Genomic DNA, 26683 nt, shown 5'->3' with positions numbered 1-26683 from the left:
ATCTTCAACATTGTCATCTACTTCCTCCCCCGGCGGAAGATCTCCAAGAGGTGCGTTGTTTAAGTTTGCTGCCATTTTGTACCTGAAGTTGTGACACACACAAATTAGTAACGGAGAAGGAAAGAAGAACAATACACAAAACTATTTAGATAGATAGCCAAAAACATTAGCTCCCCGACAACGGCGCCAAAAAGTGATAGAGGCCAACCCTGTACTACTATGAAGTAGCAAGAGAGGTCGAAGCAGCTTTTACCCGAGAAGGTCGGGATCGATTTTCATAGGGAGCTAGATATTGGAGTTGAGTTTCTATCTAAAGAGGAGTTGTGTATTTGTTCCTAATTGCACTTCTAAACATTTTTGATTTTTGATATTAATTATAATTTTATAATACTACAATGCTAAATTAGGCTAAGTAAAGCTAAGATTAAACTATTGAGAGTTGATCAAATAGATAAAAGGCACTAGGGTAGTAACTTTCTCCTAGGTGGTCAATTGACGGATTCTTGAGTCTAAAGCTAGATTGTCACATTCGGGGAGTATGATATAGTCATTGCACGATTCTACTCACTCTATACCTCTCGGTAGTTCGAGTGATTTTGCCTGAATTGACTTTCTCAAGACCAATTGAGTATGCAAATTTGTGCAAGCAATCAAGGTTCAAGTCGGGTAATACTATCTCTAGGTTTAACCCTTTAATTGGGGCTATCAATCTCTTGAATACGCCTTAATTCCTTGTTGGATCAATTTCATGGACTTAGGCTCTCTTTCTCAAGAAAAACCAAAGTCTACTAGGCATAAACTAGTGTTTGCAACCACTAAGTCAACATTAAAACCCTAAATTAGTCCAAATATTAAACACCCATAGACAATCAAGAATCAAAACACAAGGCCCATCAATTACCCACACTAGGGTTGGGCCACAACCCTAGCTAATGGGTCTAGCTACTCATAATTATAGAAGAAAACAAAGAAATAGATGAAGAAAAGCCCATAATAATTAATTACTAAATAAAACGTGAAGATTTAATGTTGAAACTAAGCTAAAATTACTCAAAATGGTAAAAGAAATGATTTCTCAAGCGCAACTCTACGTCCAAAACTATCTAATGACCTAAAAATGGGAAAAGAAACTATTAATACTAGGCTGAAAATTCTGGACAAAAATACCCTTGTGGGGCTAGTGCAGACCGCACAAAATCGAATGCGGCCACACTAAGGCTCTTGGCTTGATTAATTTGCTCTCTGAACTTGGGCTTTGCAGACCGCACAAAGTCGAGTGCGGCCGTAGTGGCTTCTATTGTGGTCCGCATAAAATGGACCGCAGACCGCATTGGGCTTCATCCTCCAATCTAGCAACTCTCTGATCTTGGGCAATGCGAACCGCACGAAATCGTGTGTGGCCGCAATGAACCCAACGCGGACCGCACTAAGCCCTTTGCGGCCGCATTGCCTGGTGGCCTGAAAAACATACTCTTTGAACTTTATCTTTGTGGACCGCACGGAATGCTGTGCGGTCGCACTGGCCCTGTTTGACTGAGCTTGGTCTTGTCTTGGTACTTGTACAAGTTTTACTCCTTTTTGAGCTGATTTTTGACACATCGTCACCTTGTTGATCAAACTTGCAATCAAGAACAACTTGTGAGCCTTTGGGACTATTTTGTACACATTTCTAATCAGAACTTAAGCAAGAAGGAGTATAAAATGCATCATAATACCTAGTTATCAAACAACCTGCCGCCAAGGAGATGTTTGCAATCGATGAAGTGATACCGGTGTCGGCACTTTCTTCAGCAACACAGATTCAATCTCGTCATCTTCCAAGTCATTTCCCTTAATGGCGCACTCATATGAGGTGACGTTTTCGTTTGGATCTATCATCCCGTTATATTTTGGAATCTCGAGCATACGAAACTTCTTAGGGATTGGCTCCGGATATGTACTGGGGGGAAAGGTTTTTGGACAAACTTCTTGGAATCAAGTCCTTTCAATACCAGTGGTGCCCCCGGGATTTGGTCGACCCTGGAGATATAAGTTTCCACCTTCTTATCGTTTTCCTCGATCTTCTTTTTCCCTACTCAATTCGCTTTGTCAGTTCTTCGAGCATTTTTACGATAGCAGGATTGGTCTCCGATTCTCCTCCATTCGATTTCTTTGGCACCGATTCGTATTTATGAACAATTTCTTGTGATGGCTCGAGCTCGATCTTGCTTGGTGCACGATTCTGATCTTGGAGTTGCGTTATAGCAGCTTGTTGAGTCTGCAACATTTCGAATATCATTCGAAGGCTAATCCCACCTTCTTCACCGCCTTGTGCGTTCTGATCAGCTATTCGAGCATCTCTGCGGACGCTATTTTCAGGATCGATGGCCAAATTCCCATTAATAGCAATATAGGAGCTGGCGTCGATTGGGTCCACGGTCGGGGCTCCATCGGGGTTGACCGGAGGTGTTCTGTTTCCTGGGGCGGCTATATTGCCGTTCTCGCCATGAAGACCAAGGCCATTGTCTGTGTGTGTGGGTGCTACTTGAGAGTTTGATATGTTGATCCTGGAATCAAAGACACTTCAAAGAACAAGCCTAAAATAGTGCGTGTTACGAAAAATTGTACTAGGCAACCACTATTAGCCTTAGCCCCACGGTGGGCGCCAAACTGTTTACCCTTGAAATTGGATAACAATTAAACTTATAAGTGTTTTTAAGGATATGTGATTTCAATTGGCACAAACAGATAAATGTGATGATTAATATTAGAAATTAATAGTAAAATAAAGCAAATCAATGTGATGAACAATTGTGACCCTCGAGCTAAATCGCCCTCGAACCAACTGAGCATGCTATTGAAAAGTATGAACTGAACAACAGAGCTTGCAGAGAAAAAATTAAATGTATTGCTTCGTTATGCGTCCATCCAATGCTTACAAAGTGATTAGAACCTCCTTTATATAGTAGATGAATTCTACTTATGATACAATTCTAAATACGGAAGGAAGTCCCATGATTGGCTAAATAGCCGGCCCTGACTCGATACGTGCCGAGATTTCTGCCACGATCATTGCTCGATCACTGATATCTCGGCTTTCTGTTATTCGATTCAACAGGCTCCCTTCGGTCTCGCTCGATTTCTTTCCCGCTTCGGTCTCGATCACGGCTGTATTAATCTTGATCAGTCATTGATTCACGAGCTGAGCAATCCATCTCCGTGCTATGGTTCGATGCCATGTGAGGCCAAGCTTTGGTCTGCCACCCCGGTTTCGGTTAGCCATACAAAATTAGGGAAGCCCGATCCTGACCGCATACAATAGTAATGATACAAATCATTATTTAAAATAAAAAATAAATTCACTTCATAGTTTTATTAAATATTACGTCCCATGAGAGGATCACAAATATTTTTAGATTTTTTTAAAGAAATTCTATATAAAGTCTTAAAAGTATATATAAAAATTATATATTTATATGCCGGCTTGGTTCGATTTTTTTTACTCAATACCAATCAAATCAAACCAAATCTATATTTCTCTATTATAATTAATTTGGTTTGACTTTTAGATTTTTTCTAGAAGAAAGATTTGTTAGCTGTGAACAGAATTAAATAAGTAGATCTTCTAAAGGCAAGTTGAAGTTTGACGTTCAAGTCGCCTGAAGAATATTTCCCATGGGATTGTGACGATACTCGGGGAAAATGGCTGATTAAACTATGAGATTTTCTATTTTATACAGCATACAGGAAGGGCATATCACACTTATAATTTTTAATTAAAGTCTTTAAATATATATCTCATATATATGTTGCGTGTCTACATCTTCCTCCAAACCGAAATGTTACTATGAGTTATATATGTGAATTAAAATCAGTGTTACATTTTGGAAAACAATAATCATAGTACTATTTAGCTATGGCTTCTAATTTTTTGTACTTCCCCTTTTCTTATGAAGCTCTATAGAAGAAGCTGGAAAATAAATATGACCAAGATTAATTCCAGTATTTTAGCTTTAATTAAGTGACACTATATATATCTTTGAGTTTCAAACAGGAAGCTGGCAACTCTGAGCGAGTTGAGTTTCTTTCTTCTTCTTTTTCCCTTTTTTGTACAAGAAGCCTCAAACAAACTGCAAATTAAAGCATATGGTAAGAATTCATTGATTTTCCGTTTGTTTTCATTTATTTTAATTTCTCTAGAGAAACTAAAAATAAAAGTGTCTCGCAAGACATACTGAAAGATACTAATTGAGCCGACCATTATTCATTAGTCTAAATACCAAGAATCGTTTGGTCCCGTATTTAATGAGACCATTCGCATATAGACAAATTCTATCTACAATAAAAAATGTGAAAAGTGTACTTTTCCCGACACTAGGAAATATAATCCTATGAGCCGTGGTATTTTGTACTGATTACGTAGAAAGCAATTTGATCAGAAACGAACTTTTTATTCAAGAATATTCTATCATGAAAAAAAAAAATCTTTTTCTTTTGGGGGTTAAACTTTTCAAAAGTCAGTTGGACTTTAAAACATAACACTAAAAGGAGTGAAATCTTAGTTAATCTTGGAGAAGGATAATTAAGATATATTTATTTTAGTCTTCTTCATCAATAATCAATAAATATTGGATTATCTTTAAAATATGGTTCCTTACTTGAATTAATTAGAAGTTATATTCTATAGTCTCAGTTTAAAAGTGTTCACACATTGCCTTTTGGCATTGAATTCGTGCACATTGAACTCTGCCTCTATATATCCTTGTCTAATTTTCTTCTTCCATAGTTGTCATTAAGTGCTTAATTACTCTCTTTCTTCTTATTCCTTTCAACTCTTCTGCAACTATATACACGAGAAGGTATGTTATGTGTAATTATACATTAATCATATATATATATATATATATATATATATATATATATATATATATAGTGTGTGTGTGTGTGTGTGGTTTTATTTCTGTTTGTACATTGGCGGATATAGGTTGGTCATAGCTAGGTATGTAGTAGTATTGGTTTATTCTATTCACGTTGCTAAAGTACTCAAGTTCATAAATATAAACCATTTGAAGAAAAGCAATTCCATCTTTCTTCACGTTTCTATTACCCAAGAAAGACAAGACAAGGAAAAAAGAAAAATAATGGAGTACTATTTATCAAGGAATAGCTATATTTTGTCTCCTTTTTAGAAATCCTTCTTAGTAAAAAAAGGTGGCGCATGTTTTCAAAAGTGCTGAATTTTTTTTTAAATACCTTTTTTAAAAAAAAAATTCAATAAACACTATTAGAGAATGACTTTTTACTATCAGGATTTGTGGTAGGATGAATAAGATCTTTTTATCCTTAACTAAATGTCTTGTGTTCGAGTTTTGAGAAGAAAAAAATGCGCTCCTATATAAGTCGGACGCGAATGGGGAACCAATTGAAAGATAGAACAGTTATTCAGTTTTTGCATAAACTGAAAACTATTCTCTTATAGCGTTAATTTGGTTGAAAAAGGTTCTCTACAATTTTTCCAATTTTCACCTATTTTTGAAACAAACCCCTGCCCTCTAAATTACCCGACTCTAATAAAAGTTTCTATTTTCACGGCACAATTTTTGGGTGATTAAAAGCACCAAAATTGTTTCTTTTTTAAATCTATTATTTGGGGTGATGATCACAATTAAAATTTCACCCTTCCCCCACCTCCAAAAGAAAACCAAAACTAAAAATAAAAAAATAAGGATTATTCTGGCACCATAATTAAAGAGTTTTCATACTTGTAGTAAATTAAGCAATCCCTTTTCTTCACTTCATATATATCAAAAAACTGTGTGCCCGGCTAAGCCAATAAATACTTAATGGAAACATTATCCAAGTTTATTACGCCAAGGTTTTTCCTTTTTTATTTCATTTAGAAATCCAACATAAAATCCCGTATAACTTACTTGCTTTTTTTAAACATGTACATAAATTTCCAAAAGGGTAACTTAAGCTGAAAACTCAACTTTCTAGTCGTATCTATTCAACCTATAGTACACAAAGGGGTTGAGAGAGGCCGCTGTATACTGTATAAATAATGAAAAGACCTTTTGGTTTACAAACCTTTCCTCTTCATTAGAAATTGAACTTTCCTTTTTCCTATAAAACTCTTTTAAAAAGCTGGAATTCGTGTATCTGAATATGACCAAGAGTTTCCACTGTTCAGGCTTTAACATAGAATATATTTTGAGCTTCAAACAGGAACATTGAGAACTCTTATTGAGTTGGAGTAATTTTTATTAGAACTGCGGTCCTTCGCCGAACACGCGAATACTTTGTGTACGGGGCGGCCTTTTTTTTTTAAATGCTAGGTTGAACAAAGTAAATCATTATTTGAAGCAGAATCTCAGGCCAGGATTTGTTGTGTCTCTGGTAATTATTCTTTAATTATGTGTCTGTTTCCATTTATTTTTTCTAAAGAAGATGAGAAATTAAAAATAAAAGTGTTTGCAAAACATACCTAAAGAGTAATATTTAAGCCAACCATTAATGGTTAAAACACCAAGTGTGCTTTGATCACTTATTTGATGATAACGCTCTGCTAATTTAAGATAATATAATTCTGGATGAATTGTGATGTTTTGTACTAATTACGTACAAAGCAATTTGATCAGAAACGAACTTTTTATTCAACAATTCTTCCATTAAAAAAATAAGATAAACTTTGTCTTGGGGGATTTGGTCGGTTAAGCTTTTCAAAAGTTAGTTGGACTTTAAAACATAACACTAAAAGGAGTGAAATCTTAGTTAATCTTGGAGAAGGATAATTTAGATATATTTATTTCAGTCTTCTTCATCAATAAGGATTATTATTTTAAATATGGTTCCTTACTTGAATTGGAAGTTATATTTCATATTCTCAGTTTAAAAGTGTTCACACGCTGCCTTTTGGCCTTCTTTTAGAAGTGACACCCCATGTACATATAGAACTCTGCTTTAATATATTTATCTTTTTTTTTCTTCTTTTTCTCATGCGCCCTAGCCATCTTCAAATCCTGGGTCTGATTCTGAAAGCAGCTAGAGAAAGTTTTGATGTTTGAATTTAAGTTATATATACCGATGATGTTGTAAAAGATTTCCTATAATATCAGTGTAATAAATTAATGAAAACGAACGTAGCGTCAGTAATTTCTTTTACGAAGTATGAGGCAACTGGTGTTATCATTACTATTAGTCTATTATTATGATGTTGTCATTAGCAACACGTTAGTATATTTCTATAAAAAGTCCCTCTTATTAAACTAGATTAGCTTGATTCTCAAAAGTCGTTTCTCATTTTTCTCCTGAGTACAAAAGAACTAAAATGAATTTGTTTAACAAAAATAATAGTTTAACAGAAAAGTATCCCAATTGATAATTAACTAGTTATTGATTACTTGACAGGTTAGAAGATGAGATTTATGCATAGGAGGAAAGTGGCTATTTCCTTGCTATTAGTGGCTACCCTCCTTGCCCTTAACATCATTAGTCTTGAAGGAGTGAAAATCAAAGCAGGTAGACGCCTATTATCTTTCTTCTTCTATTTTCTGTTTTTTTTTTTTGGTTGATAGGACTCTCTTTCATGGGCTTTTAAAGAAATAGAATGGAAAAAAATGAGAAACTGATTTACAAATGCTAATTAAAAATTAGCCATAGTTTCAAAAGTAATCAAAATATAGCCATTTTTCATGTAAAAATAAAATATGAACAACAATACCCTTAAAAATCCAGAAAAATTCCAGCATAATATGTTAGATGTTCGAATTTTTTACATATGAGATTCTAACGTGATGTGTTGGAATTCATAATGTGTTGAAGTAACATAATACGTAGGAGTTCCATAATTCAACATATTGTGCTAGTACATTCCATGTTTTAGCTAGGTACTTTTGTCCAAATTTGAGGGTGTTTGGATTGGTTTTTAAGCAGGTCAAATCAGCTTTTAAGCTCTTTTTAATTTTTTTCGGTGTTGACAAAGTCAAAAAGTGCTAAAAATAAGTTTAGCACTGCTATTTAACGAATAGCCGAAGTTTAAAAATTTAGCAATCTCTTCAAACGAAGTCCGATAGTCTAAAGTTTGAACTACAACAACCTAACTTCACATTTTAAGTTTTAGGTATGCAAGAAGCCAACTTCAAATCTGACGTTTTGGTTTTAAGTTAGAGCTTCAAATTTTTGGACCTTTTGGCCTTTGGCAGAGCCTAACTTCAGACCCGATGATCTAACCTTTTCCATGCTAAGTAGTCTTTAGAGATAATTTTTGTCCAAGTTCTATTTACTTATTACAGAGTGGCTACACTTTAAATAGTATTTAAAAACCAGTTATATTTTAAACAGAAACATTACAAGCCGCTCCCTGGTGCCATTTTCAAAGCTTAATATATAGTAATGCCTTTAATTGATGAAAATACTTGTTGATTTCGGCAGAAAGAAGAATATTAATTGAGATAGACAATGATTCAGAAGCAAGGAAGCAATCAGATGATACGGTGAGAACAGACCCTTTGGACAATTTCAACAAATACAGAGGAGGATTTGACATTACAAATAAACACTATTGGAGTGTGAGTAATTTGCATTTCTTAATTCCTACCATATAATAATTTTATGTTGTTCGGACTCTTCAAGAATGATAAGACGCGAGTGTCGCATCCTCCAATAGTAGTGTATTTTGATGCGCGGGTGTTTTAACAGTTTTAGAGAGTCCTATCAACATAGATAAATAATTCCTCTATACTAATTGAGTGTTTATATTTTTCTTTTATACATCAATGTAATATAATCCCTTGTTTTCTTTTACTTTTTAACTTTTACCATTTTTTGTCCAATTTTTAACTATAGTCATAATAAGTACTCCATAACCTGCTTTTAAATTTAAAAAAAAAAACATATAATCTTTTGCCAATATATGCAAGTTATAGCAACTATGCTTCACGTATGACTCAAAATATTTTCAAGCACTAAATTTTAACTTGTTGTGCAGTCCACCATCTTTACAGGTATATATGGCTATGCCATTGCAGTAGTGTGGCTCTCCTGTGGCTTAGGATATGGACTATATCTTCTAACCTCTACCTACTGCGGCAAAAGGAAGAACCTGAAGCTTAAGAAGAGATCAACTTGTCAGTATCAACACTATTATCTCTGGCTTATTTTCTCAGCTGTTTTCTTGACAATTTTAGCAATGTAAGCATCACTTTGTTCTCTCTTATCTAGTTTTATGACTTTACCGCAATAAACATTAAGTTCATTTAACCTCTGGTTTTTATGTCTGCATATAATGCATCCTCTGAAGGGGAGCCTTGGAGCAACGGTAAAATTGTCTCCATGTGACCTATAGGTCACGGGTTCGAGCAGTGGAAGCAGCCACTAATGCTTCGCATTAGGGTAGGCTGTCTACATCACGCCCCTTGGGGTGCGGCCGTTCCTCGAACCCTGCTTGAATGCGATATGTTTTGGAGCAACGGTAAAGTTGTCTCCATGTGACCTATAGGTCACGGGTTCGAGCCGTGGAATCAGCCACTAATGCCTTGCATTAGGGTAGGCTGTCTATATCACACTCCCTTGGGGTGCAGCCGTTCCTCGGACCCTGCTTGAATGCGGGATGCTTTGTGCACTTGGATGCCCTTTTTATATAATGCATCCTCCAATGAAGTAGTTTCATTCACTCTGAAAGGTTAGAACAACTGAGGAGATAAAGTCTCTGTAATTGCAGAACTGCAACAGGCCTGGTACTAGGAGGGAATGCGTACCTACGTTCAAGAACAGATAGAGTTGTGAACATTATCATTGATACAGCAGATGGGGCATCAGAGACTATATATACTAGTACTGAAGCCTTGAGAGATATGAATAATGACTTAGAAGATACTGATATAGGTGATGAGGCTGCTAACTTCCTCATTCCCACTTCACAAAGTCTTGACAGACAGGCTGCTGATATACATCGGGGAGCCAAGAAAAATAGGCGTTTAGTCGAGAAAAGCCTCGAGATACTGTAAGTCTTCCTCCTCCCCCTTCGTCTTATGTTCTAGATAGGTCCCTTTCAGTAAGATGGATTCAGTATCTACTGTTAGTACATTCAGAATGAGTGCGATCTTCTTATATGTATATGTTTTACTTTGTTCTGCATATGCATGCATAGTTCGAGTCAAAAGCAATGTATTTAGTTGAATGCATAGAACTTGTCATCGATTCGCCTATGCTTTCCAGGCCGTACAAAGACTGACATGCACACTACTTTTTGTTGGCAGGTACATAGTAACTACACTGACTATTTCACTCAACTTGGCTGCTGCAATTTCCCTAACAGGTGAGTGTACTAAGTCCAACTTGAATTCCATTGTTCCATGTTATATCCTCATTCCATACTATTTCAAAAGAATCTATAAATCAGAACCTAAAATTGAAGTACAACACACCCCCTTGTTTGGGAGCTAGTGAAAGTAAAGGAAAGAAAAAGAAAGTTTCAAAATTTTGCCATTACTCTAGTCTAGTATGCGAAGAGGAAGAAAGGAGACTAATATCCAAAAATAGTTAGTAATTTTTGTAGGGCTATCATTAAATATCTACAACAAAAACAATAACAACCCGGTAAAATCCCATAAGTGGGGTATGAGGAGGGTAGTGTGTACGCAGACCTTACCCCTACTCCGGAGGATGACAAGATCACACTCATTCTGAACGTACTAACAGTAGAGAGGTTGTTTCGATAGACCCTTGGCTCAAGAAGATGAAAAGAGATAGTGGAGCAGTAACAGCAACGGAAGCCAGAAAGATAATACTAGCAACGTAATAACCAGAAAATAGAAAGAAAAGCAATAACAATAAGCAGTAACAATGGCACAATACTACAGACACAATGAAGTAATATAGACACAACAGGAACCACTAGCAGCCTAAGATAAAATATCTAATATCTAATACTGACTAAAGCTGAAATCTGTTTTCATTGCAGTATTTGGAATCCTCAAATTTAGAAGAAATTTTCACCTGTAAGTATATCATGTCAATGGTGCAAATCTTAGCCTCCTAACACTACCAACTTCTTGGCCATGTTCCAACAGTTGCAAAATTCTGAAACAATATATTCTGATATATGCAGGCTAATCGCAGTATGTTGGATCTTTACAAGTCTCTGTTGGTTATTTTTCGGGATTTATTTCTTCCTAGACAAGTACGAAAACGATTTCCGATAACTTACTCAAGTTTTCTGTTTCATCTCAAAATTATATTGCCTCGGCGTACTCATGATCAAGTTGTATTTATTGCAGCTTTGCTGGAGATGCATGCACAGCTCTAGAAAGTTTCCGGATAAATCCCTATAATAATAGCTTGAGTTCAATCCTCCCCTGTGATGAATTGCTCTCAGCACAATCAATCATATATACTGCCAGTGAAGGGATTCATCGAGTAGTGAACAAGGTAAACCTGAAATTTAAACCTGAAATAAAGTATTTTATTTACTAGTCTTGAAAATTTTGGAATTTTTGGAAATTTGCAGGTAAATCGTGAGCTATCTACCAATTATGGAAATGTTGCACAGATATGCAATCCATTCTCCGGTCCACCAGACTATAACTACGAGCCAGATCAGAACTGTCCATCTAGCGCAATCAGGATAGGAGAGCTCCCTGGGGTATAGCTCAAACACCTATGATTTACATTTTTATTTTCACAAAGTTTTAGTAGTTAGTAGTCGTTAGTTTTTCGTTACCTTTAATTTGATGGAATTCTCTCTTCTTCTATAAAGATAATCAAGATGTTGACTTGCACTGATCCAAGCTGCAAGGGAGGAGTCATGATCCCATATAGGATATTCAACAACATTGAGTCATACATAACTGCTCTCAAAAAGATACTGGATGTCTACCCTGGAATTGAAAGCCTAGCAGAATGTAACACAGTGTACAGTTCATTTTCAGATATCCTTGAAAAACACTGCAAACCATTAAAGAAAAACGCGCATATGACATGGGCAGGACTTGTTTTCCTATCAGTAGTAATGGTCGTGTTAATCCTCGTATGGACATTCGAGACACACCATGAAAAGGATCATCACAACATTGATAGTTCTATTAAGCCTCATTTTTCTGCAGCAGTAGTTATGCTAGAATTAGGCACGGTTAAAGAAGCCAAGACTGACTCCAAAATCAAAGTTCAGTCAGGGAAATAGCAGCTGATTAGGCACAGTATTAGTTTACAGTATTGTACAGATTGAAAAGATCGTAGGGGTTTTGGAAGAGTACAGAAGATTAAATGGATCTCTCTGCATGGGAAAACATTACCAACAAATTGGGAATTGTTTTAAGAAAGTTAAAAGAAGCCAGCTACGGGGACAAACCCCACAATGGCATGTAAGAAATTCAAAGAAGGAAGAAATGTATTTATTCAATCTTTTTCAGGAACTAGATGTTCAAGGATTGTCAATTGTAGTAAAGCATTTTGGTTACTGAATGTTTATACTGTCGAAGTTTGGCAAAATGCCAAAGTCCCACATTGGTTGGGAGTTAAGTTTGGGGGGGATTTTTCCCCTATAAAAGAAGGCCTAATGTTTAGGATTGAAACACACCTCTCATTTGCCTTCTCATCTGTTTAAGGCATTTGTATCTTCTCTCTTTAGTATTATTTCACTTGTATTTTTGGAGTGGAATAAAATATTTGGTTGTGTCCGAGGAGTAGGCAAAATTAGCCGAACCTCGTAAATTCTGGTGTTCACTTTATTGTTGTTTTATTGTCTTATTTATTATTTGGTGGCTGTCATAATTTTTGGTATAGTAGTTGTGACTTATTCACACTATATACATTTGGCTTCCGCAACAATTGGTATCAGAGCCAAGGTACTGTCTAAGTATGCTCTGTGGTTGCAGCATAGTCTGATCTTCCACATCAGAAAAGATTTATCTTGGTAACTGAGTCAAGGTTCTGTCTGAGTATGCTCTGTGGTTGCAGCTTAGTCTGATCTTCCACACCAGAAAGGAAATAATCTTGATTTGTGTCGTCAGCTATTAAATAATATTTGTGTCAAAGATGGGAGACAATAAACAAGAAGAATCTACATCAAGTGTCAGCAATACGTCATCATTGGCATCTTCGCTTATGACAAGAATTGTGTCAAATGCGAAATTTGCGGTTGAAATATTTGACGGGTCCGGACATTTTGGGATGTGGCAAGGCGAGGTTCTAGATGTCCTTTTTCAACAAGGGCTAGATCTGGCCATTGAAGAAAAGAAACCAGATGTTATTGGAGAAGAAGATTGGAGAATTATCAACCGTGTTGCTTGCGGTACCATTCGATCCTACCTTGCTAGAGAGCAGAAATATCCATACACAAAGGAAACTTCTGCAAGTAAATTATGGAAAGCACTGGAGGATAAATTTTTGAAGAAAAACAGTCAAAATAAATTGTACATGAAGAAGAGACTGTTTCACTTCACCTATGTTCCTGGTACCACGATGAATGAACATATCACCAGTTTTAATAAGTTGGTTACAGATTTGCAAAATATGGATACAACTTATGATGATGGTGACTTGGCCTTGATGTTGTTGGCGTCACTTCCTGATGAGTACGAGCACCTTGAAACTACTCTACTCCATGGAAATGACGAAGTTTCTCTCAGAGAAGTTTGTTCGGCTTTGTACAGCTATGAACAAAGAAAGCGAGAAAAACAGAAGGGCGGAGAAGGAGAAGCACTATTTGTGAGGGGTCGTCCTCAAAATCAAACGAGGACAAAGAAGGGAAGATCCAAGTCAAGATCCAGACCCAGCAAAGATGAATGTGCCTTTTGTCGAGAAAAAGGGCACTGGAAGAAAGACTGTCCGAAGTTGAAGAATAAGGCCAAACATAACAATGGAAAGGCCATTATGGATTCAAATGTAGCTGATTGTGATGATTCAGACTTCTCATTAGTTACAACAGAGTCATCAACATCATCAGACATATGGTTGATGGACTCGGCTTGTAGCTATCATATGTGTCCCAACAGGGACTGGTTCATGGAATTTCAAGAAGGAGAATATGGAGTCATCCACACAGCGGATAACAGCCCTCTTACCTCATATGGCATTGGTTCAATACGATTAAGGAACCATGATGGAATGATCAGAACATTGATAGATGTTCGATATGTACCGGATTTGAAGAAGAATCTCATCTCTGTGGGAGCCCTAGAATCAAAAGGGTTCAAAATCATTGCAGAAAATGGAGTGATGAGAGTATGCTCCGGTGCACTAGTGGTAATGAAGGCTAATCGGAAGAATAATAATATGTACCGCTATCGTGGCAGTACAGTTATTGGGACAGCGACAGTAACATCCAGTGACGACAAAGAGGCAGAAGCAACCAAGCTATGGCACATGCGCTTGGGACATGCTGGAGGAAAAAATCCTTGAAAACTCTATCAGATCAAGGATTGTTAAAAGGAGTAAAGGCTTGCAACTTTGAGTTTTGTGAGCATTGTGTTAAAGGGAAACAGACAAGGGTTAAATTTGGTACAGCGATCCATAATACTAAAGGCATTTTGGATTATGTACACTCTGATGTTTGGGGTCCTTCCAAAACACCTTCATTGGGTGGGAAGCACTATTTTGTAACCTTTGTTGATGATTTTTCCCGAAGAGTATGGGTGTATACAATGAAGAGCAAAGATGAAGTATTGGGAATTTTTCTCAAATGGAAGACGATGGTGGAAAATCAGACAGGCAGGAGAATCAAGTGTATTCGCACAAACAATGGAGGTGAATACAAAAATGATCATTTCAATAAGGTCTGTGAAAATGATGGCATCATCCGACACTTCACTGTTAGACATACACCACAACAGAATGGAGTGGCAGAACGTATGAACCGGACCTTGCTGGAGAAGGTACGGTGTATGTTGTCCAATGCTGGCTTGGGCAAAGAATTTTGGGCTGAGGCAATTACATATGCATGCCACCTCATTAATCGTCTACCATCTGCTGCTATTGATGGCAAAACACCATTTGAAAAATGGTACGGAAAACCTGCTGTAGATTATAACTCTTTGCACGTGTTTGGCTCAACTGCATATTATCATGTGACGGAGTCAAAATTGGATCCAAGGGCAAAGAAGGCTATTTTTATGGGAATTACTTCTGGAGTCAAAGGATATCGCTTATGGTGTCCTATGACAAAGAAAGTAATATTCAGCAGAGATGTTACCTTTGATGAATTTGCTATGGTAAATAAGGTAACAGAAGATACCAAACAAAATGAAGGTGCTTCTAAGCAGGTGGAGTTTGAGGGAAAATTTATTTTTCCTACACAAGAAGCAGAGGAGGAAACAAATGAAGATTACCCTCTGGAAGGAGAGCCAGTAGAGGAGATTCCAACTCAGGAATCTCAACAACAACTTGAATCAATAGCAACCAGCAGGCCAAAAAGAACAATAACGAAACCTGTTCGTCTCATAGAGACGGTTGCTTGTGCAACCTCAATTGTAGCTGATGATGTTCCTACTACTTATAAAGACGCTGTCCAAAGTTCAGAAGAAGATAAGTGGAGGATTTCCATGAATGATGAAATACAGTCCCTTCATCAGAATCATACATGGAGATTGGCCAATCTCCCGAAGGGAAAGAAAGCAATTGGGTGCAAATGGGTATTTGCAAAGAAGGAAGGATTTCCTAACCAAGTAGATGTTCGCTACAAAGCAAGATTGGTGGCCAAAGGATATGCTCAAAAGGAGGGAATTGATTACAATGAAGTGTTTTCTCCAGTTGTAAAACATTCCTCCATTAGAATTATGTTGGCTTTGGTAGCACAATTGGATTTGGAACTAGTTCAGATGGATGTAAAAACTGCGTTTTTACATGGAAACTTGGAGGAGGAAATCTACATGACTCAGCCAGAAGGATTCAAAGTTGCTGGAAAAGAAAATATGGTGTGCAAACTTGAAAAATCGTTGTACGGATTGAAACAATCTTCTAGACAATGGTACAAGCGATTTGACGAGTTTATGTTGCGGCAAGGGTACAAGAGAAGCAAATACGATCATTGTGTGTATTTGCACAAGCTTAAAGATGGTTCCTTTGTATATCTTCTCCTATATGTTGATGATATGTTGATAGCTTCCAAGAATTCGGAAGAAATTGATAAGTTGAAGATTCAACTGAAGAAGGAGTTCGAGATGAAGGATTTGGGTGAGGCAAAGAAAATTCTTGGCATGGAGATAATTAGAGATAGACGTTCAAAGAAACTCTGTTTATCTCAAAAGGAATATTTGAAGAGAGTACTTCAACGTTTTGGCATAGATGACAAGACTAAGCCAGTTAGTACTCCACTTTCTTCCCATTTTAAGCTAAGTACTACTATGTCGCCAATGGATGAAGCTGAACGAGAGTATATGTCAAAGGTACCATACGCAAATGCTGTTGGTAGCTTGATGTATGCAATGGTTTGCACAAGGCCTGACATTTCACAAGCTGTTGGAGTTATTAGCAGATATATGCACAATCCAGGGAAGGAGCATTGGCAAGCTGTGAAGTGGATTCTACGGTATATTCATAATACTATAGATGTCGGGTTAGTTTTTGAGCAGAAAGACAATCAGTTTGTAGTTGGATATTGTGACTCAGATTTTGCGGGTGATATGGACAAACGAAGATCAACTACTGGTTATGTGTTTACTTTTGCAAAGGCACCAGTTAGTTGGAAGTCTACTTTGCAGTCAACAGTTGCTTTGTCTACAACAGAGGCAGAGTACATGGCTATTACAGATGCTGTGAAAGAGGCAATTTGGCTTCAAGGATTGCTAAAGGAGCTTGGTGTTGAACAAAAAGGTATCACAATTTTTGTGATAGTCAAAGTGCTATTCAATTAGCGAAGAACCAAGTTTATCATGCAAGGACGAAACACATTGATGTTCGGTATCATTTCGTACGAGAAATCATAGAAGAAGGTGGAGTCACGGTGAAGAAAATTCATACTACAGAGAATCCTGCTGATATGCTGACAAAGGTGGTGACTGCGGTCAAGTTTCAACATTGTTTGGATTTGATCAACATTGTTGAACACTGAAGATTGAAGATGAAGACACAACCAAAATTTGTTATTGAGAGAGAATTGAAAATGTGGAATTTTGCCAAGGTGGAGATTTGTTGAAGTTTGGCAAAATGCCAAAGTCCCACATTGGTTGGGAGTTAAGTTTGGGGGGATTTTTCCCCTATAAAAGAAGGTCTAATGTTTAGGATTGAAACACACCTCTCATTTGCCTTCTCATCTGTTTAAGGCATTTGTATCTTCTCTCTTTAGTATTATTTCACTTGTATTTTTGGAGTGGAATAAAATATTTGGTTGTGTCCGAGGAGTAGGCAAAATTAGCCGAACCTCGTAAATTCTGGTGTTCACTTTATTGTTGTTTTATTGTCTTATTTATTATTTGGTGGCTGTCATAATTTTTGGTATAGTAGTTGTGACTTATTCACACTATATACATTTGGCTTCCGCAACATATACCCTCACTCTTTACTTTTTGCACATAATTGTAAAGCCTCCTCATTCAACATATTAATATTGCAGCCGAATTTTTTTTCAATGATACCAAAAATCGTGTTAGAGGGCCCAACAACCAGTACCACTTACAGCTTGGTTGGAGCTTGTTTACCTCGTATTGTTGCTTTAAATACAATATTTATTTTGATTGTTACTTATATTTTATTGTATCGTATCGTTAAATGCATTGTTACGTAATGACAAAAAGTGTCACTTTATAAAACGACAAATTTGATGTGGTAGCGTGGTTTACTTACTTTTTTCTCTCATCTTGACTTTATTATTAAATAATTATATTTTATTTTACTTTTTTATATATTAATTCTACTATGTATTTTATTTTTTCTTTGTAATATTGCATGTTTATACAATACAATGCAGTACAGTAGAATACAATAGGATACATTATCAAAGGACATGCAACAAAAATCCAAACGAGCTGATAATCTTGAACTAATTAGGGTTAATTAGTAGTATATCTCAACCTTTTTTTATCTATTGTGTTGTATTTTAAGCTCGTTCCATTTCGTTCCGACGCTTTCATTAATATAAAAGCTATGCCCCAGTAAAAATTACTACTACTACTACATGAACTCACGGGGTTGATACAATTCAGATTGTAGACGATAAAGATGGAAACTCAGGCAGCATCACCGGGATTAGGAGTGTCACTGCAACTGAAAGATTGCATAGAAGAGCTGCTGAGGTTCACACTTTCTTCCTCCGTAAACGGCACTTTTGAAATAGACATAGCTCTCTCCAAAGATTACTGCTCCGCCCTCTTACAAGACGATCCTTCCAATCTCTTTCCCAATTCCACTGGTAACTCTTGTTTTAAGGATTCTTGAGCTCTATCACTCTCATCTGTTACTCTTTTTTGTGGTTCCAACTATTTGTTTATGTATGTATACTATTAAAACAAGGGCATGATACTTACCACTAAAATAATTTCATAGCTGAGACTTTTGCAGCTGAATTAATCACCTCATTGACCCCACTCTATCGCTTACTATGTGTGGAAGATAAAGCAAAAAAATTACCCCCCTACTTTTTAGGCTAATGGTGCCTTAACTTTAGCAGTTGACTGTACATCGTTTTGAGATTTTGATACTAGCATAAAGAGTCTCCTACGTTCGCAGGTTAAGTCAACTTTCATCCAACAAATCCAGTATAATGATATTATCCCACAAGTGGGGTTTGGAGAGTGTAGTGTGCACACAGACTTTACCCTACCTTGAGGGTCGAGAGGCTTAAGTCCAATACTGAATAATTTGCCTTTAGAGGCAATTTAGGGGTTCTCACATCCCTAACACTGATAACTAGTCGTAATCCCAACTACAGTTGAAGTTGGTATTGTCTATATGGATCTTTGCTTCCGTGTAGGAAGAAAGGCTAAGGATGTTGCCCCCTTCTCTGAAATGAGAATTGTCAACCTCCTCTTCTTAAAGAATATAAAGTTCTCGTTTGTACTGTATGGCCCAGATATTGGATACTTAGCACTACATCAGGTTGATAATTCATTTTCTTGTTCTGCTTGTATGTGACAGACCTTTCTGAAGGAGTTCCATCATATCCTTTATACAAGCACCTTGCAGCATCCTTATATCAGGCTATATCTTCTGAAGCCTTGCCAAGGACAGAATACAAACTTGCAGTAATGCATGAGTCCAGTTCATTGAAGCAAAAGGAAGAAGAGTGGACTGGTGTGATAAGGGCAAAAGGTTCTCATTTGCTAAATGTAAGTTAAGCATGTAATGGAGTTTCTTCTTCTTTGTTTCAGTTTCTTATACATAATCCTGAAGTTAATGTATATTGGATGTTGCTAACTACAGGTGCTAAAATCTGTGGACTTTGAACTCCATGTTCAGGAACCTTACTTCTCCCTGCTTAGAAGTATAAAATATCTGTATATACTGCTTTTGCTAGCAAACTTAGTTTTCAATTTGTCATAGATTTAGATTTCCTTTACTTTTAATGCATTTTTCCCTTAGCAGTCGTAGTGTTTGTGCAGATGGACAGAAAACAATTGAAGGAAGATGTGCTGTTGGACATTATAATAAGTATGACTTCATTATGACTCGCTTCTGCCGTATACTTGGTAAATGTGTTGTGCTTAGGTTGCCAATCAGTTAAATCGTATGCCAATATAGGTTACCGATCAATCAAATCATGTGCCGAAATACTATTCTTAGCATACATTGCGGTCAACAAAACTGTCTTTGGTTAACTCTTGTTTTTCCCTGTCATATGAAATTTGATGCTCTGAAGAGCATACCGAAGGAGTCTTGTATGGTTGTATTATACTGACCCTAATCAAAGTTGTCATTAAAGGAAGAATTTCCATCTGTAATGTTTTAGATCATGAAGACCTCATTTGTTGGTAATTTTTGTTTAACATGTTTGCTTGTACTATTTCTTTCATTTTTCCTCCCGTTAACCTTCCGATATTCATTTCATAATAAAACCACATTTAGTACCTTGCCAAAAAGTTAATCCTGGTTTTTCTTCAAATGATTTGACACTAGAACCCCCACGATTCAACTTCAAGAAATATCCTTTCATCCTAAGAGAAGCATTGCTTTGAATGTCAGGAAGCATATTTTATACATTGACGTTCTAAAAAAAAGTTTTCTTCTCTTGCCTTCTTTCCTCTCTCAGATGATGTCTTTTTTTGGATGTTAGAATTGAACCAGGAGCTTTCATCCTCTTCAACAAATGTTTACTTCTTCAAGTTCAGGTACATTCATCATCTACATTTATTTTCTTTTTATATATTATAGTCAACTGAATAAAATACCCATTTGCAGGATGTCCATCATTATCATTCATTTCGTGAGATGCTAGAAGCGGAGAGTCTTCAAGAACTTCTTCCTGGAGTGGATACTGTTGAAGAAGGTTGAAATCCCTTGCTTTATTGTAGTGGGAATATTACTTCTCACTCCATTTCTTGCATGTTCTTAGGGACTTGTAATATGTTTGGAAGATAATTAAAGACATTGTACGGTTATATGCTTACCAAATATCTGTCTTCGAAACTAAGAGTAGTATCTTCTGCCAGATCATTGTTTATCTTTGATCCATCTATATATAGTGAGAGATGGTGAGGCTAATTATATACTGGACTTTATTGCTTTCTAGTAATAGCTAACTTTTCAATGCTTGCAATTGGTAAAATGGATAATCAGTTCAGAACTCTTTATGATGGATGTTCCTTTGTATGAAAGCTATCTCTTAAACATGCAAATTTCAGGTGTCCAAGTTTACAGGAAATTTTACCCAGAAGAGAAAGAAAGGTCAAATGGTGTTCTCGCTATCTGTGTTAAGAAGCCAGTTTCTCAGCCTTCCATTTGTCTGGGCACCATGCTCTCTGTGAGTATGCTTTCAGCTCGACTTATCTTGACATTGGAGATTCAATAATTAGATCATGTGAAAATGACGTAGTGCTACCCTATGTTGCTCGGACTCTCCGAAAATGTTGCCGGGTGCTTGGCGGATACTCCAAAAGTAGTGTATTTTTGGAGAATCCGACACTGGTACGGCAACATTTTGGAGAGTCCGCGCTACATAGGTGCTACCGTAGCAGTTGTGTTCTCCTGAAAGTTAGAAATTATTTTTGATCTATTTTTGTCAATAACTTGTTCTATCTGTATAAGGATCTTTCTATGCTGGTCCCTGAAATGAGTGACCTTCCCTGAGGGAAAGCTATGACTTAATATTTTCCTGACCTTCCCTTCTCTCTAAAGACCACCTCAAATATGTAGTAACATATTTTGTAGTCCAGGAGAGTGATGCATAAGCCAACTATTTTTGTAATGGGGGCTGGTCGTTTTCACAAGATAAATAGATTCAGAAACCGGATTTGGATATATACTGTCCAGTGTTCACTTAATTCACATAACAATATAATTTCTTACTACTTCAATGTTTGACGCTGCTTCTATGAGTGTTGTAAACCACTTGTATACCCGACTGTTTACATGTTTCTGAGAGGTTGCATCAAATCATCGAACAAGAATATGTCAGATTCTCTTAACAATTCTTTATATTTTGTACATCTGCATCCTCCTCCTTCTCATTCTGAGTAACTTGCTTGTCCCACAACTGTATGTGCTTTGATAGTGCATGTTTTCCCAGGTGTGTCTGTTTTGAGATCACACACAAATTTTAACTTCTATTATTGGTAACACGCTTGTCGTCCGACAACTGTTTGTGCTTATAATAGTGCGTCAGTTTGCTCTTGGTGTAGTTGCTTTGAGATCAAATCCAATTTTTAACATCTGTGTTAAGACTACAAAGTTTTATATATTTGTTTCAGCTACATATGAAGATAGCTGAGATGTTTGTTAATTCCTGATTCGAGTCTCTAATTTCATTCAGGAACTGAGCTATGCAGGTGTTCAGAAGCTTTTAGGATTTGTATGTACAGTTGGAACGGTTTCTGAGGCACTTCCACCGCCAGCATCAACTCTTATCTCATCATTTTTGTTGCCACATAATCCAAATGTATGATATGACCTGATGGCTATCTTGTTGGTTTTGCTCCGTGTGAATTCTTCCCTGCGCATAGCGAACTTTTGCTTCCTTGAAAATTAGTTGTTTTTATTGTTATTATAATAGTTGAAAAGTAAAGGGTGAATTGAGATGGCATTTTATCAGTAGAAGTAAATTGAGATGACATTAAGATGAGAAAGAAGAGAAAGTTGTATTAAATTGCTTCTGAAGCTCCATTAACCTCTTTGCTGCATTTTCTTGGTTACCAGAAGCAAAATCTTCTGCTTGCCATTTCGTTGGCAGTAAGGCACCACAAGTTAGTCAGAATTTCGAAGGTCCACTAGATAGAATCAGGTGACGTGAGTTGAACTCGTTATACTGAAATAGGACATGAGTTGAACTCGCTATACTGAAATAGTTTGAGAATCTTTGCTAATGCGGATCCTATGTTTAAATATATATCAGTTTGCTCTACCTTTTTTTGGACAAAGGTAACAATTATATTCATGAGAACCCAAGAAACAGGGCTGGTATCTAATATTTACAAGTACAACACCTGAAAATCTTACAGAGAATCAAAAAGGTCTAGTAGTGATTCTACATCACTACACCAAAAATGAAAAATAGAAATGTAAGAACTCTTGATTTTCTGTGTTGAACTGCTCTTGCCTTCAAAACATCTTGCATTCCTCTCCTTTCAAACTGTCCACCATATGCAAGCTGGAACAGCTTCCACTATTCCTTGTGACAGGTTCTTCCCCTAATACTGTTCCAGCTGCATATCAGGCCAATAGTGTCCTTGGGCATCACCCAAACAATACCAGCTAGTCATATAAAGAGCTGCCAAAGTTGTCTAGTAATAACACAATGTAAGAAAAGATGCTCATTGGTTTCATCTTCCTGTTGACATGGAAAGCATGTAGAGCTGGTCTGAATATCTCTTCTTTGGGGAATTTCTAGAGTGAGGCAGGCTTTTCTTATCACTAACCATGAAAAGCAAATAACTTTGAATGGTGCTTTGGTCTTCCAAATCTTTTTCCAAGGCCAAGGTGTGTTGGGATGTCCTCTAGATGATAGATAGTTGTATGCTGCCTTGACTTAAATTTAGAACCACTGCCTCCTTTCCATGTAAGAGAGTCCTCCACCTCCCTTAATCCTGCAAAACCTTCTAGCATTTTGAAAATCTCACTAACTCTAGCGACTTCCCAGTCATTGAGAAGCCTTCATTTTTTGTTCTCCATTTTTTGTTACCAATATTTTATGTGGGAGGGGGTAGGTTGAGGGATGGTGGATAAAACATTGACCTATTAAAAATAGGACAGGAAGAAAATACGAAAAGCAGTTAATGAAGCTAAACACACATTTGTTCCGTATCCAAAGCTTGTAGAGGTAACTAGATATCTTAGTTATTACCATCTCTTCCCAGGTTATTTTATTGTGGTATGCCAATGGATTTACTGACATTACTGAATGCTAGACAAATGCACGTCTAGTGTTAGCAGGAGCACTCCAAAGAGATTTGCTCATATTTCATATGTAAGTAACTCTTTAGGTATTTTGTCTTTGCAACAGGCTAAAGGTTCTACATTAACCGATGGAGCTAGGGCGATGTCAAAGCATGTAAACAGGAGCAGCGACAGCTACTGGGGTAGTTTTTCTGGAAGTGGTTAGTTCCTCATTCCAGGGCCATACAATGTAAACATTCTTGAGTTGCATGTGAGATTCTAATGCTTGAGCTATGCTTGTCATTTTTCTTCCTAATTTTCGTTTGCGGGTATCATTCTGCTTCTAGAAGGCAATTCCTGGCATCACCTATCCCATGAGACAAACCAATAATGTGCTAAACATGGGTGCATTAAGCTGGACTCTTTATTTCTGCCGACTTTTTTGCCTTCCGGTGGACTAATCTTACGCTCTACAAGATGTTGTACCTCTCTGTTGTGGAGAAGGAAATATAATAAAATCATATATTGCTAGCAAGAATCCTCTTTGTGCGATTATTTTGTCCTCTTAAGAAGCTACTATCTCAACTTTTTCTTTCCCAGATTCCAATAAAAATAGGGTCGCCCTGGATGTTATCAGCGATTTAATAACTCATTGCTGCTGGATAAATGTGCATATTGTTCCACCACATGGGGTTGTTTTTGAGATAAGAGTTGCTAATGGATATGGTGCACGGTGGTCCAAAGATGGAATTAAGGTGCATACACCCGTACACAGTTCCTATATTGGTTTATATATCGCATAAGTCTAACATAAAACAAATGCTACTAAGACATTATATTACTTGTCAGTGAAAAGTAAGATTTGCTTATTTCAAAAATTAGCTGGTGAGACCAAGACATTTCCTTTGGATATGCAGTTTATAGGTTTTCTTGAGCCCTATATGGAGGATGGCTATTCAAAGGGATGGAGGCACTGAATAGCAGCAGACACTGTTAAATCTTTGGTATTTATATGTAAACAGAGAACTCCGCTAGTTCTGTACTTCTCTTCTCATTTGTCATGGACTGCGCATTTTACGCTGATAGCAAAAAAATTTATTCACATTGTTAGTGTGTAATTGTAGCTCATCCCATCTGTCTTTCGGAGCTCCCTGATCGTTTGGATTATTTGATTGGGCTTTCAATGACATCAAATTGACTTGGAGCAATAATCAAATCGGACAGTGTTGTATTTGGGTCAGACAAGATAGAATCCTTTTAAATATGGAAATGATACCAGGTAGCCATTTTAAGCATGTTGTTTAAAATATATCTACTATTTACAATGTATTTAAAGATTAGCTTATTCGCTTAAATTTTAGGACATCGTATCCTAAAGTTCGAGAATGGTGTCCAGAAAGTCAAATCCTATGTCCTTAATTTTAAATTAGCAGTTTAGAAATTCAGACACTTAGAGCATGTTTGACCAAGCTTCTCCCCATGCCAAACGTGTTTTTTTTTCTTTCAAAAAAGTGTTTTCCCTCAATTTGATGTGTTTGACCAAGCTTTTTTTGGGGAAGAAAGTACTTCTGGCTAGAAGCAGAAGCAGTTTTGATGAAACAGAAAAAGTAGCTTCTCTCCGAAAGCAGAAGGAGTTTTGACTTTTTTACCTACCAAAAATATCCTTTGCAAAATATTATATATACCAAAATAACCTTACTTAGTTTAAATTATTAAGTAATATAAAATGACTTTTGAGATGAACTTTCATATTTATTGATGATTTTTTGATATATTTAAATTATCTTGAAAGATTAAAGTACTTTTAAATTTTATTTTTATATTTTACTTAAGTAAAATAAAAAATTTAATTATTATCTTTAATAATAAATATTTGTAATTATTTATCTACTTATATAATATTAACTATTAAGCAAATCTTTTCATGTCCTTATTTGTAATTTAACACTTAAAAGCACTTTTTGAAAAGCTTGGCTAAACACAAATTATTGTTCAAAAGTGCTTTTCAAATTTATTAGCCAAACACAAACTGTTTTTCTCCAAAAATGCTTTTTCGAAAAGCACTTATCAAAATAAGCTAATTTTTTCAGCTTTGCTAAACATGATATTCGTCCTGAATTTTAAATTAGCAGCTCAAAAATTTAGCATACAAAAATCCAGGATACTTAGAGCCCGTTTGGATGAGCTTGTTTTAAGTGACTTTTAAATTAGGAATTCTAAGTTAGGAATTCTAGCTTTTGACTTTTGGCTTATTTTTGTCATTTTAGCTTAAAAGCACTTTTTTACTTTATCCAAACACTACAAATGGCTTTGGCTTAAAAGCACTTAAAATAAGTCAATCCAAACGGACTCTTAGTCCTGAAGTTTGATTGAATTGTCTAATCTTTAAATACATTGTAAATTGTGGATAGGGGTGGCAAAATGGTTAAAGAAAATAGCTAACCACTCATATTATCCACGAAAAAATGGGTTGGATAATGAGCTTTTTAAAAACGGATCAAATATGGATAAGAACCATAGTATCCATTTAGAAAATGGATAACTAATGGGTTTAACTTTTACATTTGTAACACCTCAAATTAGGGGTTCCTCAAGTTTGGGAGATTAGGAATTCTCCCAAAAGTGGTCATACTCATGAAGCCATGGATAATATGGCAGTCGGTTAACCTATTTTTTATCCATATTAAATATCGGTCGGGCCGGATAATTTATCCGTTTTTTCATTACACGTTTCGACCCGTCCCATATCTGATCCGACTTGCCCGTTTATCACCCCTAATTGTGGATATATTTAATTAGCAGGCTTAAAAATGGCTACTGCTGGACTTCGTCCCATTTGAACAAGGACTGATTGCTTCTATATAAAAGCCGTTTGCTTCCACCAAAGTTGACCGTACCTGTATGTGGGGGAAATTTACTTCTAATATTACGACTTGATCAATTGTTATTTTTAATCATGATGGATTATTACCTCAATTAAAAGTACTTAACCCTCCGGAAAATAGTTCAAGATAGAGGCAAAAAGTCACTAACACAAGTTAATAATATATGCCATTTACCATTTGTGATCCAAAGAAGTCATTTTAATTAAAAAGTTTAGAGGAAAAAAGGACAGATGTCACAAAATTACATAATAAGGTCGATTTAATCGATTTACATGAGAAAAAGAATTGGTTCAGTAGCATAAACATAAAAATCCATAACTTGAATTTTAACTGTACATCCACTGAATACTTGGACTTAAGTAAGA

At 36.3% G+C, this 26683-nt stretch overlaps 2 protein-coding genes across 6 annotated transcripts; both read left to right on the top strand.

The window, feature by feature from the left end:
• The first annotated feature begins 6246 nt into the window (after nucleotides 1-6246).
• LOC107774259 (uncharacterized) lies at nucleotides 6247-12386 on the top strand. The gene is made up of 11 exons (XM_016593756.2): nucleotides 6247-6375; nucleotides 7387-7497; nucleotides 8410-8546; nucleotides 8966-9168; nucleotides 9698-9979; nucleotides 10236-10294; nucleotides 10940-10976; nucleotides 11087-11158; nucleotides 11256-11406; nucleotides 11486-11620; nucleotides 11735-12386. The coding sequence occupies exons 2-11, from the start codon at nucleotides 7395-7397 to the stop codon at nucleotides 12155-12157; spliced, it is 1602 nt and encodes a 533-aa protein (XP_016449242.1). The 5' UTR covers nucleotides 6247-6375; nucleotides 7387-7394; the 3' UTR covers nucleotides 12158-12386.
• A 5603-nt stretch (nucleotides 12387-17989) lies between these two features.
• LOC107774304 (uncharacterized) lies at nucleotides 17990-24813 on the top strand. Of its 5 annotated transcripts, XM_075219364.1 has the most exons (12): nucleotides 17991-18319; nucleotides 19045-19235; nucleotides 19330-19403; nucleotides 19498-19557; nucleotides 20180-20234; nucleotides 20305-20392; nucleotides 20748-20866; nucleotides 21875-22000; nucleotides 23561-23654; nucleotides 24034-24188; nucleotides 24351-24437; nucleotides 24558-24813. In XM_075219364.1, the coding sequence occupies exons 1-11, from the start codon at nucleotides 18130-18132 to the stop codon at nucleotides 24408-24410; spliced, it is 1212 nt and encodes a 403-aa protein (XP_075075465.1). In that variant the 5' UTR covers nucleotides 17991-18129; the 3' UTR covers nucleotides 24411-24437; nucleotides 24558-24813. The 5 variants fall into 5 exon arrangements, with proteins under 5 accessions (XP_075075466.1, XP_075075465.1, XP_016449303.1 ...); XM_016593802.2 differs by lacking the exon at nucleotides 24558-24813 and having other exon boundaries at nucleotides 17992-18319; nucleotides 24351-24532; XM_016593810.2 differs by lacking the exon at nucleotides 24558-24813 and having other exon boundaries at nucleotides 17995-18319; nucleotides 19330-19390; nucleotides 19509-19557; nucleotides 24351-24532.
• Nucleotides 24814-26683: the final 1870 nt, after the last annotated feature.

This window comes from Nicotiana tabacum, chromosome 8, assembly GCF_000715075.1.
Source record: "Nicotiana tabacum cultivar K326 chromosome 8, ASM71507v2, whole genome shotgun sequence".
Lineage (NCBI taxonomy): Eukaryota > Viridiplantae > Streptophyta > Magnoliopsida > Solanales > Solanaceae > Nicotiana > Nicotiana tabacum.
This window is presented reverse-complemented; position numbering and strand designations above follow the sequence as displayed.